Here is a 20,457-nt window from a genome sequence, read left to right as displayed (position 1 = left end):
AGACAGTAAATAAAAAAAGGAAGGAAGTATCGGCAATAATAGCTACCATTTATGGAGCACTTCGTATTCGTCATGTGCTAGGATAGCTAATTGGTATGAGTCATCTCATTTAATCTCTACAATAACTTGACTCTACCCTGTTTCCCCAAAAATAAGACGGTGTCTTATATTAATTTTTTCTCCCAGAGTTGCGCTAGGTCTTATTTTCAGGGGATGTCTTGTCTTTCCATGCGCTAGGTCTTATTTTTAGGGAATGTCTTATTTTCGGGGAAACACGGTAGCACTGTAACCTGTCCCATTGTACAGATGAGAAAGTGCGGTGCAGAAAGAAGGGTTAAATATTCAGCCAGACGTGCACAGGGCACCTGTAAAATTTTTTGCCTCTTCTAGACCAGTTACTGGAATGTGACCCATAACAGTTTTTAACAAGAACTTAGAAATGTCTCTGTAAATGCTTAACTGCCAGAGACATTGGCCTGTGGAGGGACAAGATGTTTTTGCTAAAGTTCAAAAGCAAAATTTCAGTCCCCTCATACGGCGTGGAAGGAGTTGTGGAAGGCAGTATTCTTAGCAATCCTTTTAAAGATCTCGATGTGAAATGAACATACAGTATTTACAACACTAATCGTAATTTGCGTAAATTACTTATACAATTTAATTTTCATACAAAAATATGTCGTCCTTGGTACTTATGATGTGAAAGGATGGTTGTCGTAGTAAAGGAGCCAGTTTCAGTCACACTCTTCTCGGTGTTTATGATTCAGTGATGGTAACATGTAGTGAGTTTTTCCATCTCCACGGGGTTTGTTACATGTGGCTTAGCTGCCCCCCTGGCTCTGATTTGTGGAACACAAATGCCTGTTTCTCTCTAATCCGGTACAGTCTCCCTCTCAGGGATTCTCTGCTGCATCAAACTGAGGGGCCCTGTGTACCGGACAGGGTGTGTCTCAGGCTGATGATGTGCCGGGTGACAACAGAAGACACAGCAGCATCCTCGTTGAAGCCTAACCTGTCGTTAGGAGTTTGGTTTCTGAGTCCGGCTCTGCGCAGACATTTCCACAAGGTGGAGCCGCAGCCAGCGCTTCCACCAGCAGCACTGAAGCCACAGAACTCACCGAGACGGAAAGGAGGCCTGGTTTTCCATCCTCAGAGTTGTTTGCTCACCAAGTGACCCGAGTTAACCCCTTTCCCGTCCCTGGGCTCACTACCCCCTTTTAAAAATGAAAAGGGAACCATCCCTCCAGATTAGCTTGGGGTTTCTCCAATGAGATCATTTTGCCAAACGTTCTGTCCCTCTGAAGGGATGGCCATATACCTAACATTTCCACATATTAACACTAAGATTAACTGGCATAGCCCTGAGAGATGTTTTCTCATATACGGGGGGACTGGTCGGCCCCGCCGGCCTCACCTGTCAGGTGGTAGTGCTCCTCGCTGTCATGGTCCGTCAGGGACACCAGCTCCCTGAGCAGCAGCGGGTACTTGAGCACCCTCTGCACGGGCTTGATGAGGTAGGACTCCAGCGTGGACGAGTGCTGCTTGGTGGGGTTCCGGGCATCCAGGAAGGCCTTGAAGGCGTTGTCAGTTTTGGCTGCAAGCACATGGGTGAAAGACTGTTAGAGAGCTCAGCAGGGTGGTGGCCCTCCTACTCTATCCAGTTTCTATGGAGTTACAGATCGTGCATGCCTATGTCCTAAAGCCACTCCTGAGTAAGGTCCCCATCGCATCAGGGCCAGGCACCCAGCTGTCAGCCTGGATCCAGCAGCCCAGTGTGACAGCTCCCGGGGCCAAGGGAGCCTCCTCACTGTCAGAACAGCAGAGTCCACACACCAGAGGGTACACTGACCCGTGAGAGACCATCACAGGAACCTAACGAGTGAGTTCAAACAATCCTGAAGCCACACCACCATGTTACCATACTCCCCAAAAGACTCATACAGCAAAAGAAACCAGCACTTCTCCAGTCCTAACACAAATGGTTACTTAATGCGTTATTCATAGCGCAGTATCTTTTTCCTTTAAAATAAGTTGATAAGCCCTGCAGCCTTCACCTCTCCAGCTCTGAACAATCTCAGCTTCCACAGGGGGCAGTGAGAACTGCCTCTCCGCTCTGAGTCCAGTGTCCTGAAGGGCGTGCTCAGGAATCCGAGGGCATTGAGTTTCGAGAGAACCGGTGAACACACCAACAACTGCTTTGATCCCACCTGCAGGCGCTGGTTGACCAGCTATTTGCAATTCAGCCAATTTGAATGAAGATCTACTCTTCTTTCGAGTTTTGTCAGAAAGGCAAAGTCTACGCCTTTTAGGAGATGCAGTGCCATCTGAATGAGACTATCCGACGCAGTGGATAGTGAGATGGCCCTTCTTCATGACGGAGGAACTGAGCAGACCACCGGTTCGGAGGAAACCCCAGTGGAGTCAGGTCTCTGTGGAGAACTAGAGAACACAGATCTGGGCTGGGTCTTATTTACGTGAAGCACTCCGGGCTCCCATTTGCATCTGAGCCTGCTCTAGGACGGGATGAAGTTCTGGATCAACACCAACTGGCCGAGCTGAGCCAGTGGAGCTGGTGAAACACTCAGTGTCAGGAAAAACCCTAACGTCCACCTTCCCCTGGTTTTGAGAAAGAGGACTGGCAAACTCCAGGTCCTCTCTGACAATGCCATTAAGCAGCATTTGATGACAGAGAGAAGAGGCTTGGAACTTAGCTTGGCTGCCAATACCCTGTTGACACAATTAACAAAGTTCAAATACAGAACCCTCCTCAAACGTGGGCCACCGTCATGGCGGGGCGCTCTGATTCACTGGCTTCTAGAGGTGGCAGATCACAATAGGAACAATCACAGGGGGCCATCCGGAACTCTGAAGAAGGCATTCGAATGCTGGGGGCGTCATTTTCATCCTGGACATTTATGACGTAATCACAGTTCAAGCTTCGGTAGGTTCATATCTTATTTCCAAGTACACATGTAAGCCTGCTGGCCTTTCCTGGAGACAGTTCCGATGAACCTGAAGAGGATGACATGTGTTCTCTTAAGCTGTTTTCCACTGTGGGAGCTGAGCAGAGCACACTCCTGAGGACCTGCATTTGTTTGGTATTATTTCAGCCTTGAGCTTGAAGTCCTGTGTCTGCATCACTGATGGTTCCTCCTCTTGTCTCTGCTACCAGCAATGAGCATTCCGAAGAATGGGGGAGGCAACATCCGAGAGACTCTAACCTCACACCTAGAGAGGTCTGCAGGGACTGAGAGAAGCCCTCAGCAACAGAAGGGCCTCGCTTCAGTATCCCTGGTTTAGGGTGTTACAGGAATAAGTTGAACTTCAAGTTGAGCATACAAGGTGGTGACTGCAGCACAAAGACACCCTCCAACACCTCCACACCAAAGAAGGTCATGGTCATCATCAAATGTTTGAATACACTTTCCAGGCTAGACAGGCTGGCCTGCCCACTCCATGTGCTGGCCGTGAGCCCACCAGCTGACCCGTTGCAGTTCAGAGCCCAGAGCTGAGGCCTCTGTCAGCTCCACAGAGGAATGGTTATTGTTGGCTAAAGGGAAGAGCGATGAGGGTTGACTACCCAGTCTACTCGGACTTAAAAACTGAAGCCAGTAAGATCCAGTGAGATGATAAAAGTGTGCAGAGAAGAAAGGTGCTTCAGTGGCAGAAGGTGAGCTGTAACAACTGACAGTTTTCCCCTAGTTCTACCCAAGAAGCATTCATTTCACTCAGCTCACTTCTTGTGAGCTTGATGGTGGTGTTTGCAGCAATTTTTCGGGCTTAAGAATAAGATTAATAAGAAGGAAGAGAATGCTGTATGTTTTCCACCCCCATCCAGGGGCTTATGGTTCTGCGTTTTTAGATCAAGGAATGTGGTGAAAAGTAATTCAGATGTATTTCCACAGCAGAGTGACACATGGCAAAGCAACATCTCTGCTCTCAGGACTTCCACTTTCGCCAACAGATTGAAATAAAAAAACTTTCCCTTTAATGTCACCAGCTTCAAGGTCAAGAACGGGACATGATCCCTTAAAATTGCACTTATTCCTCCTTGTTAGGTACACATTTATTCTTGGTTAACAACCAAAAATATAAAGAATACCGCTTCCAAGGTTAGGAGTAACTTACCTCGCTCCAGAACCTTCTGCACTTTGATGTGATTAGCACAGAATCCGCTGTACAGCTTGAAGTGGTCGGCGTAGTAAAGGAAAGAGCCTCCCAGGGAGAACAGTAGTTTCTAGAAAGGGATAGAGAGAGAAGTCGTCAGACATGGGCGGGGGTGTCTCCGGGGCCCTGTCCTGCAGACGCCAGTGCTCTCATGCCCGGAGAAGGCGCCCACCGCCATAAGCCGGGCTCCCCTGGCAGAGCTGCAGAGGAGCAATCAGAGGACAAGAAGACGTTCTGGAAAACACCGCTGACAAAGGGGGTGGGAAGGCGCCGAGAGGCGCGTTAACGAAGCCGGCTCTGCTCAGATGCAGGATGCCGTCTGTGCTTCCCTGCAGGGTTCCGCCAGCCCCGGCGCGCATGTTGGAAACGGGCTCCCTCGGTGGGAGAGGTCAGAACGGTTTCCCCTGCGGGGGAGGAATCGCAGCGAGTGCCCGGGGTCTGAGGCCGTCACCTGCACCCCCGTTAGGTGGCCGGAGTGCAGGTGTGGGAGGTGGCCTGCACCCAGGCGCCGGCACAGACGGTGTGTGCAGACCGCCCGTCCATGCTTTGACTGCCCTCTAGAATACTCACCCTAAACTGCGAGGGGGTTTCAAGTACGTTAAAGTCAGACGACGCCGAAATGCCATCCTCCAGCGTCTCCAGAAACACCTTCTGGAATTCGAGCATCTCTGGCAGACTTCCGAAGAGCGACTCCATCTACGTGAAGACGGGAGAGGAAGAGGGTGTTGGCAGCAGGTCCGGGCCCGCTCTGACGCCCTGCGGCACGGCAGGTGGCAGAAGGACATCCTTATAGAACACGGCGCCCTCATTAGGGGGCACTTTACACCGAGAATTCACAGCTGTCGTCCCCAGAACCCTAATGCCAGTCTTGCAGTGGGTGTGAAGTTTTCAGAATCCAAATTGGGGGGAAACGGAAGAAAGTAGGAGGTAACTCCTGAGATTTAGCCTTACAACGTCACGTGTGGAAAAGTAATTTCTGGCCACAACTTCTCTACGGAAAGGACCGTCCTGCATGTGTGCTAACCCGAGGCCACGTCCACAGCTTTGGAGGAGGCCACGCTTGGGTTTCTCTGAAGCCCCTGAAGTCTGGGACGTTTGGGGTTCAGTAGATAAAATCTCCTAGGGGGTCCCCCAAAGGGCAGAGACTGGCCCATGGTTAAGGAACGGGGGGGAAGGTGATTATTTACCTCGTCTTGGGTAAGAAACGTCTCATTTTGAAGCGGCTCCAAGTATAATTCAAAGAGGCAGCTCAGATCCTAAAAGACAGAAGAGTCGTTGGCACTTACGCCTTTAAGACACCCACGCATTTCCAGCAACCCCACAGCTCCAGACTCCCGTAGGAACCATGAAGTTTATGTCTCGTTGAAATTCTCGACCTTAAAAGTGTCCACTACTGCTCACTGGGCTCAGAGGTTAAAACCACACCCATTCCGCAGCTGGAGACACGAGACGTTCCTGACCCACAGCCCAGGGCACACACACAGGTGGAAATGTCCAAGCCACATGCAGAGGTCCAGGTTGGATGAAAGAACGAATGAATCTCCATGTTCAATGTCAGCAGCGGGAAGGAAGTAAAACATGAAAATGTGTGTGGGTCACAAGAGACTGCGGGTGCTGGTTATGTCATCAGAGTGACGGCCTGTTGTCATTCCTCGTGCCAGCTGATGCTGCCCAGGGCCGTACACACGAGGGCAGGTCTGCGCTGACCCTCGGGGCCAAAGACTGCGACACCCAGGCCCTCAGAGGACAGAGTGCAGGCTCGCCCATAACATTCATCTCCGCTCCCCCAGCATCAGCAAGGAGCGACCTCCCAGTGCCGCGTGGCCTGACAGGAAGCAGCAGCAGCATCAGTAGCGATAAGAAGGGCCTTGGACTCCCAGTGAGAGCTCCACGGCTAGCCTCGGCTGTCAGAGGGCTCTGCAGCCTCAATCACGGTGCCCAGGGCTGCGGGGAAGGTCACCATGGCTCCCAGGAGGATGCAGAAATCTCGTCTGGATTCTCCCCTCACTCCCCTCCCCTCAGGTGTGGGGCGTTCTCCTGAGTTCTCTGAATAGAGTTTGGTAACATCCAGACCAAATGACAGGGACACTGATGAAAGGCGAAGCTCAGCTCTGCCTTGTGTGTGAGTGTGTGTGTGTGTGTGTGTGTGTGTGCATACCGAGGTTACCTCGGGGTTCGGCATGTCAAAGCTGCCATAAGGCACACCTGTCTCAGCGCCCAGAGGAGGGAGGAGGGGGACCACCCAGGCCATTTGGGTGGGCAGGCTGCGCCAGGCCCGTGCCACGCTGCCCTCAGCAGTCAGCCAGCCAAGTGAGCGCCACACAGTTCCGAAGCTTCGGCAACACTTCAAGCAAAGAACTGCCCTCCCAGGCCCCTGTATTCTCCATGTCTCTCCGACACGAGGGGCTTCCGAGGCAAACGAGCGGGTTCTCTGGGCTCTAAGATGTGTGGGGACGCCCGTGATGAGGGGACATCGGTGGGGGGACCTGTCTGGGGCGTCTCAGAGGTCGCCTTAGACCGGCTGTGCCCTCGTTCCCATCACCTAATGTGATCTCTGTGCCCCGGTACTAAGCCAGCGCAGACGCCCTTCCACACGTCGCACAAACTGGAGCATCCGTTTCCATAGTGAAAGCTACCTTGGTAACAAATGAGCCGAGATCTAATTTTTCCCGAGTCCTCCAAGCATTTCCTCCTTCTCCCACCCCCTCCCTCCTCTGCAGCCGTTCTCTTCCAGTGCACGGCGGGGTCCAGCGGGCATCACCCAGGAACCCCTGCCGCCGTACCACTGGCCGCCACAGGCCTGGAGAGAGAGCAGGGAGGCACGCCCTCCTGTACCTTCACGTAGGACTTCTCCGTGTCCACCAGCTCCTGGATGACTTTTCGGAGGCGATCCGCATCGGACAGGTGGCGGGCCAGGGGCCGCGGAGGTGGGGCCTGGCCCTCCCGCGGTCCTTCCATGCTGCTGGGCTGGGTGGCGTTAAAACTCCTACACAGCGTGGCGATCTGTTCCGCACTCTGCGAGGGGACAAGAGGTGGGGAAATGCACAGGACACTGTCGTTACTATCCGCCAAGGACGCAAACTGTCGCCATCCCTGCCCGGGATCTCATGGGGGACGTATCCAGGGCAGATGGTTCCGTCCACACAAACCACTCTGTCACTTAGATGCTGGGGGCGGGTCCGAGCTTACACCGTTCAGTATCTCCACCCAATGCTTCCTTGCTGCCATCAAGCAGGCACTTAGCTTCCAACTGGACATAGAGACACATATCATAGAATTTATTCTCCAAAAGCTCCACGTGTGAGTACCAGTGATTCTCCTTGGACTCACACATGATCCACTGAGTTCTATCCTCAGCTGTGAACGCAAGCACATCTCTGCTAACACCTGTCAGAACACACTCATTCTGGGCAAATTGCCCAAGAACAAGAAAACAGATGTGGGCTGTGAGGCTCCAATCAAGACAACCTGACCTATCAAAATGTCTCCTGCCTAAAACAATGAAATCTTATGATTCACCATTAAAGGAACACTCCGGTCATGCCGAGAGCTGAGTGACAGAGCCGACGCCGAAGAGGGCAGTGCGGCCAAAAGGGGCTTCCTTCTCTTCCGGGAAACGCGCATCCTAAGGGAGCACCTGGGACTATAACAATCCACCCCCCACCCACCCTAAATCCTGTCCTCCTCCTCCTCCTCTCCAGTGGGTGTCAACCCTGGCCACATACTGGCTTGATTGGGAACTCAAAAAATACCCATGCCCAAACCAACGGAATCACAGTCTCTAGGGCCCCAGGTGTGGGCATCTGAAAAAAGTTTCCCAAGTGACGCTCACATGGGCCAAGTGAGAACAGCTGGGGTACCCATCAGCGGAGCCAGCACTGCTTGGTTTCGCCAGCGTGGCACCGCCAGATCACCCTGCCCCAGGGTCTGCACCGAAGGATGGCCAGGTGAGTGTGTGGACTGAGCTCATGAGGCAGGCGGCAGCAGACAGAACCACACCGCTGACCCTGGAGGCCGGGTCTGGTGCTCTACCCACTGAGCTCAACAATCCAAGATGATGATACTCGGGCCCTAAAACTCACTTTTTTTGAAATCTCTCTCCTGCTATTTCTGCACCACCATCTCAGACAACCTAATTCTGCGGTCCTGAAAAGTAGTTTCCAATTCTATGGAATCTATATTAAACTCACATATAGCGCATAAAATAAGGCCTGACAAAATGTACCATAAGTTAAATGGCAGCTGGTGAGATGACAGCTTTGCCTTGCTGGGATGTCAGAATTCACACCTCACAATGCGGTGTTAAAATAAGGAGATCTTAAAAATAAAGTCTCTTGCCTTTAGAGAATCGGAATTCATTTTACGAACACTTCTGCTGAGATGAACTTAAAGAGGGCACATTAGGCGAGGCTTCCATGGCCAGCGTTGTTCCTGAGGTGCCACAGTGAAGTGCTCAGGAGGCACCCACTCCCTCGCCCCGATCAGCTGGCTGTGGTCCCCGGGCGCCGTGAGGATGACTTGGGGTCCAAAGGAGGCAGGGCCCTAAACGGAGGGGCTGTACATGCGGTTTACATTTACACCAGTGCCCCCGGGAGCCTGGGCCAGCTCCTCCCGCTCAGGCTGCTCCCCTGCCCTGCCTGGAGGGAGGCGGGGAGCTAAGCCTGCAGAGCCTCGCACGGCGCCAGGCTGGGGAGTAACCGTTACAATTGGCTGGGGGAGCTCAGTTTTCCACGTTCCGCTATTTTTAGAAGTGCAGAAGAATACATTTCCTCCAAGTTCCCTGAAGGAAAGGCCAGAACCATCCAGTTCCATTTATTCAGCAGTTGTTTAACTCAGCACCTGCTTAGAAGCAAAAGATGAAGCTCCCAACCCTCACACAGGCAGAGGTGACACGGACAGAGGACAGAAAGCGGGGTGCGCAGTATCTCAGACACACGTGGAAGGGCTCCAGGGAGACACAAAACGGAAGGGCGGGTAGGGGCCCTGCGGCTGAATGGGGAGCAGAGGAAGAGAAGGCGAAGGCTGTGCAAAGGCCCGCGGGAGGCAGGCAGGGGCCAGGGGCCACCCAGCGGGAAGCCAGCCTTGGGAGGCGAGGGCACCGTGTGGCAGGGGTGAGCCGAGCAGCCAGTCCGTGTGCAGGCAGCACAGCCCGGGAAGGCAGGTCAGAGCTGTGAGCCGGGGGAGGGACCTGTGACTGTGGCTCCCAGACCACAGTCCCCTCCTCGGAGGAAGCCGCTGAGCCGGAGCCAGAGCGGACCAGGCCTGCTCCCGCCTTCTGCTGGTTCTTTCTTTAACCCAGTTTGGCGAGAACTAGGGGGTGCAGAAGACTGCTCTCCCTGCCAAGCACGTGCAGGGCCGGGACAGCGCTCCACGGCCCCCGGCATCTCTCACATACAGCGCCGGGCGTTCCATGTCCTCCTCCTGTCATTCATACAAACAGCTCATCCTGGCCACATAGCCTGTGCCTGGGCTGCATTTTCTCTTCCATTTTCCACCCGAGCAAAAGACACGGCTTATTCTAAGCTGACCTTACACCTGCCCACCCAGGAAGATGGGCGCAGGCCAGAATCTCCCCCTGACTTCTGAACGCAAAGGCGTGGCGTCCAAGAGACCGGTGACCCCGCTGCCACACACAGGGGAGGTACGGGCGGAGCCTGAGAGCAGGGGGCAGCACGCCATGGCCCTCGGGCCAAAGCCAGGCCGCCACGTGTTGATGCAGATAAAGTTTTATTAGCACTCGGCCGCGCTCATTCCTCTGCCTGCTGTCCATGCTGCTTGCATGCTGCCATGCAGAGCTGAGTGGCTGCCAGAGGCTCACCTATTTACAGGAAACGTTCGCCAACCGCTGGTAGAAAGAGACGTTCCCAGAACAAAAGATTCTCCTTTTGAGTCTGAATTAAAATTCAGAATAATCTGCACCACCTTGTTCTGAAACTTCTCCGTGAGTAAGACATAAATTTAAAAATGACTTTTCTATCTTTTCCCAGAGACGACAAATGGCATCTGACTTCACAGGAGGCAGCAGCCCTTCGGTGCCGCGTGCCTTCAGAGCAGAGACACCTGCGGCTCCCTGGCTCGGAGCCAGGCCTCAGAAAAACGACTCTGCCAGCCTCTGCCCGTTTCCACCTGTGCTGCTTTCGGATGATTCCGTCTGCTTTTCCTGGGACATGGGCATGAAGACCTGTATTTAAATCCTCTCTGTGATCACCTGTACCGTTTAACGTTCACTCTGGAGAAAGCCGGCTCCAAACCAGCCTCCTCCGGCTCGTGTTTTTGGAAAGCATCTTGAACCACGAGGCTCCTTATCTACCTCGCTCTCCTCCCCCCACACCCCACCCACGGGCATTGATGTCAGGTCTCAGCTTCGTTGTTATTCTCTTCCTTCCATTTTTTCTAACCAGCTTTTGTTCTGAGAATCACATCAGTCCGTGTGAACTTGTGTGTTGACAATAACGCTCCCTTTAATGGTTAACGTTTCCACTGAACTCTGGCGTTCTGGGTGGTTTCCATGCTTACTGCCGGTTTTCTCACACACAGCGTTTCTACTCAAGGGTTGTGTCTTTGACTTGATTCTTGGCCATTGATGTACAGTACTATTAACTGTTTGTTTGGATGGTTTGCTTGTTTTAAGTTTGGTCTTTAATGTTACATGGTCTTAGAATGTACTAGGAGTTGAGACTATTTTTCTCTCTTTGTCACCGTGTTTCAGCAATTTTCAACCGGTGTGCCACAAGTATTTTTAAAACATGCACTATCTGATTATCTAGTCAGGGGCACCAATCTCTTTTCCCTTAGACCAGGGGTCCTCAAACTTTTTAAAGTGGGGGCCAGATCACGGTCCCTCAGAGAGCTGGAGGGCCGGACTATATGAACTACTAATCCCTACTGTAACACCTTGGCTGCGCTCACTGCCCAAAAAACCTGGCGGGCAGGATCAGACTCCCCTGGGGGCTGCATGTGGCCCGCGGGCCGTAGTTTGAAGACCCCTGCCTTAGACTGTCAAATAAAGAAAAATGACAGCAACCAATACGACCAATAGCTATCCAATGTGCATTAATCAAAATTACACCTATTTATTTGGTCAGATCAGCAAAAAAATATATTTTTGATGTGCCACCAAAATTGTAGCAATTAGTTGTATATGCCACGAGATGAAAAAGGTTGAAAATCACTGCTTTCTTTGAAGAGAAGATGTGTCAATAACACCGATTCTAATCAAATTCTTGACAGACTAGAGCTTGGACAAATTTGTTAGCCATCAACTTTCCAGGCGAGTCTATGCTCACAAGGACTTACATTGAACCCTGACAGGAGGCCCCGTGCTCCCTTGGGTTTAACAGCTCAGACCTGTCTGCCCAACTGCCTGTGCCCAGCCTGCCCCCGGCCGCCTCCTTCATTTCCTGGGTGGTGACGGCTCCCTAACCTAGAAAAACCACAGGCAGACCAAGGACTCAGCTCCCAGAGCAGATCCAAGAGGCTCAGGAAAGGATTCCAGCGCCTTGTTAACATTGCTTGGCATCTCAGATCAGCTTCCGGGAGGTCGGGAGGTCGTAGAGCTGTGTCCCGGCTGGCTCCCTCTGGTTGGCTTGGTCCAGCTTCTTCTGGATCCTAAGCCTTGGGTCTTCCAACCCTCACGGACGGTGGGCTCCCCTGGGACACGGACTAAGGCAGTCTGTCCTGCTTTGCTCTTATTGTAACTCTACCATCGTCCAAGCAGTCTATTTATTATGTCACCATGGACATACTGTCGCCATATAATAGCTTCCTCTTAGGAGATATTTTTGGAAAGATATACTAGGAATATATGCAAATATTTTGGAGATATTAGGAAATTGCAACACAGACACTGTTAGGACACTTACTGCTAGACTTGTGTTTTAACCCAATATTTCTGATGTTGAATGGTGGCGTTTTTTCTTGGAATGCTTCTCCCACCACCAAAGAGAGAGCAAGAAAAGCAGCAAAGAATATCAAAGCAAGAGGACGAAAAGTTCACTTATGAAGACACTTTTACCCCCTTGGGGATGGGGTCATTTTTGTTACTTGGGGTCTTTGTAAATGTAATTCTGCAAGAACGGAGCTCCGTGGGGAACTCTACCTTGAAAAAAAAAATCTTTAAAAAGATAAAGCATCCGACAGAGAAAATTATTTTTAAATCTCACCTGAGAGGACTGGCTTTCTATCTTGGAAACGCATCTACATAAAGCCATCTCACCGAGGCCTCCGCGGGCCACAGAGAGGAGGCCCGGGCACAGCCCGCCCCGCCCGATGCCCGCAGTCCCCGGGCCAGCCTGCTCATCGCTCACCCTTTCTCCTGCGGCTGAATGCAGGGGGTGGGATTAGAGAATTCCAAGGCCAGCTGACAGCAGCCGGGGGGGCAGGGAGAGGACCCCTGCGTGAGGCAAGGCTGTGGTTTCTCCGCAAACACCGGCCAGAAGTGGAGGCAATTGCACATCCAAGCACTTCCTCCTCCGACCTCTGTGTTCTGCAAACCCCAGAGAACTCAGGTGCAGCACAGAGTTAGAGAGTGAAGGAAGGCGAACCACCGAGGAGAAGGGAGACGGAACAAGCAAACCGAGGGAGGAGGAGGAGGAGGAGGAGGAGGAGGAGAGGCAGCGAAAGGAGGCAGCAGGATCGGCGGAGGGGGCTCGCAGCACATACCTTGGGTTTCCTCCTGTCTCCCCTGTTAGTGGCAAACACAGCCCTGGCGGCCCTGTGCTTCATGCTGTGACCAAGGGCAGCAAAGCCCACCCCAGCCTGCCTCTCGGGAGCGGGTGGTGATCGCGCCCCACGTGGCCCGTGTGACGGCTCGTGGGCAGCTGCTCCCGGCCCGTCCGCCCGCGGCCGCCTCGCCCCACACGCAGGGTGGCACCCGGGCTCCTCGGAGCCGAGCCCAGAGAGGAAATTGCAGTGTGACGCAGAGCAATGTTCCACAACTTTTTTTTTTTTTTTTTAAGTCAAAGCAGCCACCCTGTGGGGCTGGGACCGTATTAAAGAGTGAGACTCTGGCCCGGCCGGTGTGGCTCGGTGGCTGAGTGCTGACCTATGAAGCAGGAGGTCGTGGTTCAATCCCAGTCAGGGCACAGGCCCGGGTTGTGGGCTTGATCCTCGGTGTGGGGCGTGCAGGAGGCAGCTGGTCAGTGATTCTCTCTCATCATGGATGTTTCCATCTCTCTCCTCCTCTCCCTTCCTCTCTGAAACCAATTTTTAAAAAATGCATTTTTTAAAAAGTGAGACTCTGCTCTGAGTAATGAAAGGCATAACACACAAAACACTGAGACCTCAGTGCGCCTTCCGGTACCCAGGTTCCCTTTGACCACAGTCCCTGCGGAGAAGCGCACGGAATGCGGGAAGAAGGCATCACATGGCACTCTCCACCGCTGGCCAGCGAGCCCGGAGCGAAAAGGAATGGACAAGCAGCAGAGCAGCGGCCCCGGGCTCGGTAAAACAGTAAAGAGAAAAGATTCGTGGCGCTCAGCAGTGGCCAACCACAACCAGGGCGTGCCTGCCTGCTGTTCCTTCAGACCAGCGGGGAGCACCGAGCAGCCCGGACTGCGCTCTAAGCAGCCCCTGGCCGCCGGACAGCTGTCTGTTTGACCAAAGGCAGTCCTGTAACATCTTCTTTACGGTAAAAACAAATTCATGTCCTGCTCCCCATCACTTTTTTTTTTTTTTTTAACTAATTACAGAAAAGTTTTTACAATGCTAAAATTCCAATGTTGTGATTGGTGCTCAACAATCCAGGGATGTCCAACCACCACCATCAATAGTGTCCCTTCTCGTTTCAACCTAATATGTATTTGTCATTTTTCTTTTTTTGGGGGGGAGGGGGGGAGGTTGCTATTTATTTAACATTCCTCCATGACTCTTAGCACGTTCAAGAAAAAACTCATAAAACATTAATAGCCAACCCCCCTCCCCCGCAGCCTGATCCCCAGCCCAGCTGGGTGGTTCCCGCCTCCACATGACTTCCTCCTTTCTTCTTCGTGTTGGGATTCCAAAGATGACTCTGGATGATTTTTTTCTCCCCCGCCCCCCCCCCCCCCGAAAAACAGGATGAAAAGGGAAAGTGTGGAGGAGAGTGAGACGCAGGGGCCAGCGAAAGGCAGGAAGGAAGTGAGGGGTGGAAAAGGAAGGAGGGAAGAAAGAGCTAGAAGGGCACCAGCCCCATGAACGGAAAGCCAGTTACTCGGGAAAAGGAAGAAAGGGACTCCGTGACCCTAACCCTTCCCGCTTCACGGTGAGTCAGGGGGGAGGGAGAGGAAGGGAGAGCTGGGGGGAGGGAGAGGAAGGGAGAGCCGGGGGAGGGGTGTGGCTGCCCCAGGCCTCCAGAGCAGAGACCCTGCAGCCTGCCTTCCAGACCGGGCCCAGGCTCCAGGCCGCCACTGCCTGAACACCGTGTATTTATTTCTATTAGCACAGAACATGCAGCCTATGCCACCATCCGCCTATGTAACACCACAGCCTCCTGTGGCCCCTGTGCCAGCCGGGCTGGTCTACCAGCAGTCCCGGCGCCGGAGCCTCACCAATGTGTGTGTGTGGGGGGGCCTGATCAGCCCACATGTTGCCAGTGACTGCAGCCCCCTTCCACTGGTCAGCTTGCTGTGTCCAGGGACACACCTGGCCCCACCTAAACCCTGAGGACCCTGCCCTGCAACCATGGCTGAGAGGAAGCGGAGAGAGGTCACCACCAGCAAGACCCCTAAGAGTCCCTCCTGCTGTCCATCCTCCTTTCCCCGGGCACGTTCTCCCTTCCCACACTGCTGGCCATGCGGCCACGGCCCTGGGCGGCCACGGCCCAGGGCGGCCACGGCCCAGGGCGGCCACAGCCCAGGGCAGCCACAGCTCAGGGCGGCCATTGCACAGGGAGGCCACAGGGCGGCCACGGATCAGGGCGGCCACGGATCAGGGCGGCCCCGGCCCAGGGCGGCCATGGCTCAGGGAGTTCGCTTCTGGGTTCACCCCAAGCTCACTGCTGGGCTCAGCTGGGCCCCCACATCTGCACTGGGAGCTGGTTTCCTCTCCTTCCCTCCTGCTCTCACGGGCTCTGGGGGTGGCCGCATGCCCGGTGAGCAGAGGGAAAGCGTTCAGATGGATGTGTCTGTGAGAGGCACGTGGGGAGGGGGACTTTTAGCCCAATCAGCCCTTATATCTGTGCTTGCAGTCATTCCTCATTCCACCTGCTGACCAGCAGGTGTGAGCGGTCCTTAGCAGCAGAGAGACAGGCCTCTGTGGCCCACGGTAGCTGTGTCCCCTGCGGCCACGCCCAGCAGAGCTGGCAGCTCCCCACACGCCAGCCCCGAGGATCCGGGAAGAGCAGGACTAACCCGAGAAACTAAGAAAAGGGGAAATGAGAAACAATCCACTGACCACAGAGATCAGACAGCCTTTCAGGGAACAATGCGAGCGAAGCCCAGGCACTGACCGCGTCCCCGCCCGCACCCAGCCCCTCCGGAGGGACCCGCGGGCCGGACACGGAGACAGCGCACTTGGGAGCACAGCTCAGCGGGGACCCGGCCTGCGTCCTTGGCGCCTGCGAGGTCCTGAGCTGCCTCTTGTCCGAAGACAGAAAGTCTGCAAGGCCCGGCACCATGTCTCAGCCGCCCCAGCAGCGCAGCCTCCCGCCCTCTCCGGCCCGGGGCGCCCACAGCTAGCGCACTGGTTCCCCTGGAAGCAGCCCTGCACCCGAGTCAGCAATTCACAGCGCTCGGCGAGAACCCACGCTCGAGGGTGGGCAGCTTTGTCTGCGTGCAGGCGACACAGAGCGAGGAGGACTCAATGGCCACGGCCCTGGTTTCCAGTTCGTTTTCATCTCTCGGGACAGCTCAGCAGGGTCTGCCCACTAACCTCCACAAGACTAGTAGGTGCCCTGGCCCGTTTGGCTCAGTGGCTCGAGCATCGGCCTCTGGACTGAAGGGTCCCAGGTTTGATTCTGGTCAAGGGCACGTACCTCAGTTGCAGGCAAGATCCCTGGCCCCAGTTGGGACATGTGTGCCCAACCGATGTCTCTCTAACATCGATGTTTCTCTCTCGTTCTCTCCCCGTCCCTTCCACTCTCTTTAAAAATCAATGGGAAAATGCTCAGATGAGGACTAAGAACAACAAAAAGACTAGCAGGCAGCTGAGAGGGTGGTGGCAGTCCCACCAGTGGGCAGAGGGGAAAGCGTTCAGACACTTCCCTCTGTGAGGCCCATGGGGAAGGGGGACCTTTCGCCTCATAAGCCCTTATTTCTGTGCTTCCAGTCACCCCCGATCCTCGGAACCACCCGGGGTTGGTGGCACTGCTATTTGTACTTATCGATGCGGATGCAAGAGCTTAGAAGAGCTGGGGACCTTGTCTCAGGTCTCACAGGGGACCCCTGGTGGACCAGGATATGGATTCAGGGTTCCAACCAGCAGGTCAAGAGTCCTTCTCGTGATCCCAGTGCCGACCAGCAGAGGTTGCCTGCAATCCAGCCCCCGACAATGGTCCTCACGGCCAGAAGGCATCAGACCCCAGGCTGTTTTCCAAGGACCACGGGTTTGCTCTGAGGATGCTCTCTCGGGCCAGTCACCTGGGGGTTATGGCAGACAACGTGCGTTTAAAGGTGCCATGGTGAGTATACAGCCACGTAGAAAGGCCAGTACTTACAAATAAATTATTTCTTAACAAAAACATCTTACAGCCAAACAGAGCTGGAAATGATGCCGGAGACTCAGAGCAAGGTAAGGACGGTGGGTTAACTCGAGCATGCTGGAGGGAGCAATGCCCAATAATCTCTTTCTTTCTCTTTGGCTTCTCAGTTCCCTGAGCTCTGAAAAGCAGCTCCCGTGACACAGAAACACGCCAGAGGTCCAGCTGAGCGGGTGAGCCGGCAGTCACTGTTAAGCACACCTACAACATAACCACAAGGGCACAGCCCTCTGTGCTCCTTGGAAAAGTCATCGGGCAAAGCCCGGCTCCCGCCTGGCTCGGTTGCAAAGAGCACAGCGCGCAGCGAGCACGCTGAGCATCTCCAGATTCCCGAGGCGCGCTGTTCCATCCACACACGCCCACAAACTACGAAAATAATCCCCGCCAGAGCCACCCGGCGCTTACATAAAGCCCCTCGGAACGGCTGGGAAACGTTCCGTCAGGGGGAACTCGCTTACCTGGTGGGAAAACGCCTGGCGTGTGTGGCTTTTCCCCGACAGCAGCGAGCCCGGTGAGACTGTGAGCTGTGCTCCCGGGAAATTTCACAAAAAGCCTAAAATCACTCACAGCCCCCGATTATTCCTCTCTCCCGTCAAACGCGTTCTACGGAGCCGGTATGGGAAATGTCCCCGGGATTTTCTGCGTCTTCATGTTTTAAGAGGACAGAGAAATTGCCCAGATCAATTTATTTTTATTTTTCCCCCCCAGATCAATTTAAAGAGCCGCGGCTCCTCGGAATGAGGAGAGGAAGGTGACGGCCCCACAGAATCCCCAGGAGCCCCAGAAAGTCTCTCATCCTTACAGACCTACAGTGCGCAAGGGTCCCTGTCCGAAACCCTTCTGGGGAGGAAGGCTCACCTCTCAGCTGCCTCACAGTCTGCAGACCTTGTAGAGTGAACCAACTTTCCAGACCCGGGAGAGAGCACCCCATGCAGGCACCCACCCCCGGGGGTCCGCACCCTCGTTCACTCACCCGCTGGGCATCCACGGGCAAGCTCTGCCACCTGCTCCCTCGGGGAGAGAGGACTACGCTCCAGCCTGCCGCTGGGAAGTGAGTAAGACACGCGTGCTCCGGCTCTCCACCCGTTCCCTCTCACTCTCATCCCCAGGCAACAAAAAAATTAAAAAAAACACACAAATGTTCTTCCAAGTCACAGTCTCAAGGACGTCCTAGCGCCACCCGCTCTTCCTCCCCGGCAGCGCCAGGGCTGTGGGAGGTGCTCCCTGCCTCCGGGGCTCCCCGCTGGGAGGGCGCTGAGGGAGGCACAGGTGGAGGTGACAGAAGCGGGGCCACCTCGCTGCAGCCGCCGGCTCGGAGGGCAGAGAGCAGCATTTCTGTGGGGACTGCCGCACACGCCCCAAGTTTTCAGAAAGGGGCCAGAAACTCGTCCAACCCACCTCCTCGCCGAGAAAGAAGCTGTTTATTCCTTTCAGACTCCAAACAGGAGTGCGAGCTAATTGCCAGCGACACCGGGAGAAAGCCGCCTCCCCCACACAGGGGAGGCTGACGGGGAGCACAAAGGGCTGTGACAGTAATGGGTGCCCCCGGAGAAAGGCGGCGATCAATTAAGAGCCATTTGCAGACATTGTGGGGCTGTCAAAAGCCCTGCTCGCAGCTGCAGCCACCCAGCCAGGCTGCCTGCGATTTTCAAGGGGAATGCTTCCGTATTCTCAAGTCTAGATTTTTGTTAATCAAATATCCCAAACAGCCCTGGTCCAAGCAGGGCCTAATCCGAAAAGAAGTTAATGACCCCTGAGTAGGTCTGGTGGGCCAGAGCGGGGAGCCGGGGACACAGAGGCAGGACTTTCTGCAGGGTGACCACCTCCTGTGGGCATCGTGAGACCATCCCGAGGCAGCGCCAGGGTCACCCAGAAAGACCCACGCCCAGGCACAGACACACCGGGCACGCAGACAAAACTCTCAAATCACCATTTGGAAAACAGAAAAGGATGCTCTGAGATATAACCTGATGTTATAGGATACGTAAAAAAATAAAATAAAATCCTATATAATAAAAGCCTAAGATGCTAAATGTCTGGTTATCCGGTCATCTATTCTACCAAACAAAGTGTAATATGCTAATGATATGCTAAGGCCGCTCATCTGTTCAAAATGATTTGCATTGACTACCAGAAGGCAGAGAGTCAACCGGTTGACCAGTCGCTATGACGTGCACTGACCACCAGAGGGCAGACACTCTGACCGATAGGTTAGCCTGCTGCTGGGGTCCAGCCCATCGGGATTGATGGGCCAAAACACCCTGGAGCCAGCCATCAGTTCCTCCCCGGCTGGCCAACCTCCTGCATTCCTCCCTGGCCCCAATCATGCACCTGTGGGTCCCTCAGCCTGGCCTGCACCCTCTCGCAATCTGGGATCCTTTGGGAATGTCCGAGAGCCAGTTTCGGCCCTATCCCACAGGCCAGGCCAAAGGACCCCACTGGTGCATGAATTTGTGCACCAGGCCTCTAGTAAGTAAATAAAAATAAATCAGAATTCACTACAATTCAAAATGGTCTTTCCCTGTTATCCATTATGCTTGTTACTTAGGATGACCACTCACTCTTTTTTCCTAAGGAACCAAGAACGTGAGAGCAGAGTGACTGCCTGGCATGTCACTAGGATTTGTCTACTGCACTGACATGCACTGGTTTAGATTGAGAGGTGTCTTCAAATTTGAAAAGGTGAAGTAACTCCTTTAGACGTGAGAGGGATTTGACAGTGAAAGCCTAACATGCTAATAGTCTCTTTCACTGTTTTTTAAGATGTTCTTTGGTATTTACTTGCTTCCTCCTTGAGCCATTTTAACAATAAAAATTAAAGCTCAGATGGCCCCCATTTCAAGCTCAACCGCAGCTTTCACTCCTCCTCTCAATTTCTAAGGGATGCTCCAGTGTTCATTGTGTAACAGTTATGTTTCGTTATGATAGATATTGTAAAGTATTAGATAGATATTGTGGAGAAGAGCTGGAAATGGCCTTCACATGGTAATATGCATACTTATCTCATTGAATCTTCAAGGTGTTTACAAATTTAGTACTTTTCTTATGAAGTTAATATTTTTAAGAATTTTAATGTATAACTTGCACTGGTTAAAACAGGGAGGAGGTCATTGTCGCTACAGTGTTATGTGATTTCCCCAGGCTGCCCCATTGTGAGGGCCCACAGGCACACTCATCTTAAAGAGACAGACCAGCTTCTGAGTGTTTTGGAAATGTTTGCTTTTTTATAAAACATTTAAAACAAAGCAATCAAAACACATCTGTTTGATGCTCTAGTGTCTATTATCTTGAAACAGAAAAGAGACGAGTACCAGCCACAATACTGGGTTTTCAGAAGTAAATAACTCACCAGCGATAGAACAGAGTAGTAAGACTAAAAACATGGATGATTCCAATTTAGCAAAAGAGACTGAGTCCTGGGAGCATGACCAGACCAGGGAAGGCAGCTGAGTATTTGCTTTGCATGAGGAATGGGGAAGAGAAGGGGGCGGGGAGGTCGGAGGTGGACAGGGACATGGGGGGTGCGTACAGGTGAAAAGAAAGGGACTGTCTGGTCAGAGGCGAGGCTGCCGGACTCTAACCTGGTCCACCTTCTTACAGGGACTGTCACCAGGCACCAG

At 53.5% G+C, this 20,457-nt stretch overlaps 1 protein-coding gene across 7 annotated transcripts in view; it reads right to left on the bottom strand.

The window, feature by feature from the left end:
- TIAM2 (TIAM Rac1 associated GEF 2) overlaps window positions 1-20,457 on the bottom strand; it is a 151,307-nt gene that overhangs the window by 8,491 nt on the left and 122,359 nt on the right. For 5 of the 7 annotated variants that reach the window (XM_084889395.1, XM_084889394.1, XM_084889397.1 and 2 more), the window contains 5 exons: window positions 7,000-7,179; window positions 5,352-5,420; window positions 4,735-4,860; window positions 4,126-4,234; window positions 1,412-1,591 (listed from right to left, as the gene is read on the bottom strand). In XM_084889395.1, coding sequence (XP_084745521.1) covers window positions 1,412-1,591; window positions 4,126-4,234; window positions 4,735-4,860; window positions 5,352-5,420; window positions 7,000-7,179 — 664 coding nt within the window. Of the gene's footprint in view, window positions 1-1,411; window positions 1,592-4,125; window positions 4,235-4,734; window positions 4,861-5,351; window positions 5,421-6,999; window positions 7,180-12,825; window positions 13,027-16,827; window positions 17,279-20,457 lie in introns of those variants that run through there. The other 2 variants (XM_084889399.1, XM_084889400.1) reach the window with 2 other exon arrangements.

The sequence above is a fragment of the Pipistrellus hanaki genome (genome assembly GCF_964339955.1).
Source record: "Pipistrellus hanaki genome assembly, chromosome: 7".
NCBI lineage: Eukaryota > Metazoa > Chordata > Mammalia > Chiroptera > Vespertilionidae > Pipistrellus > Pipistrellus hanaki.
The sequence above is the reverse complement of the archived record's forward strand: the minus strand, read 5'-3'. Positions and strand labels throughout refer to the sequence as shown.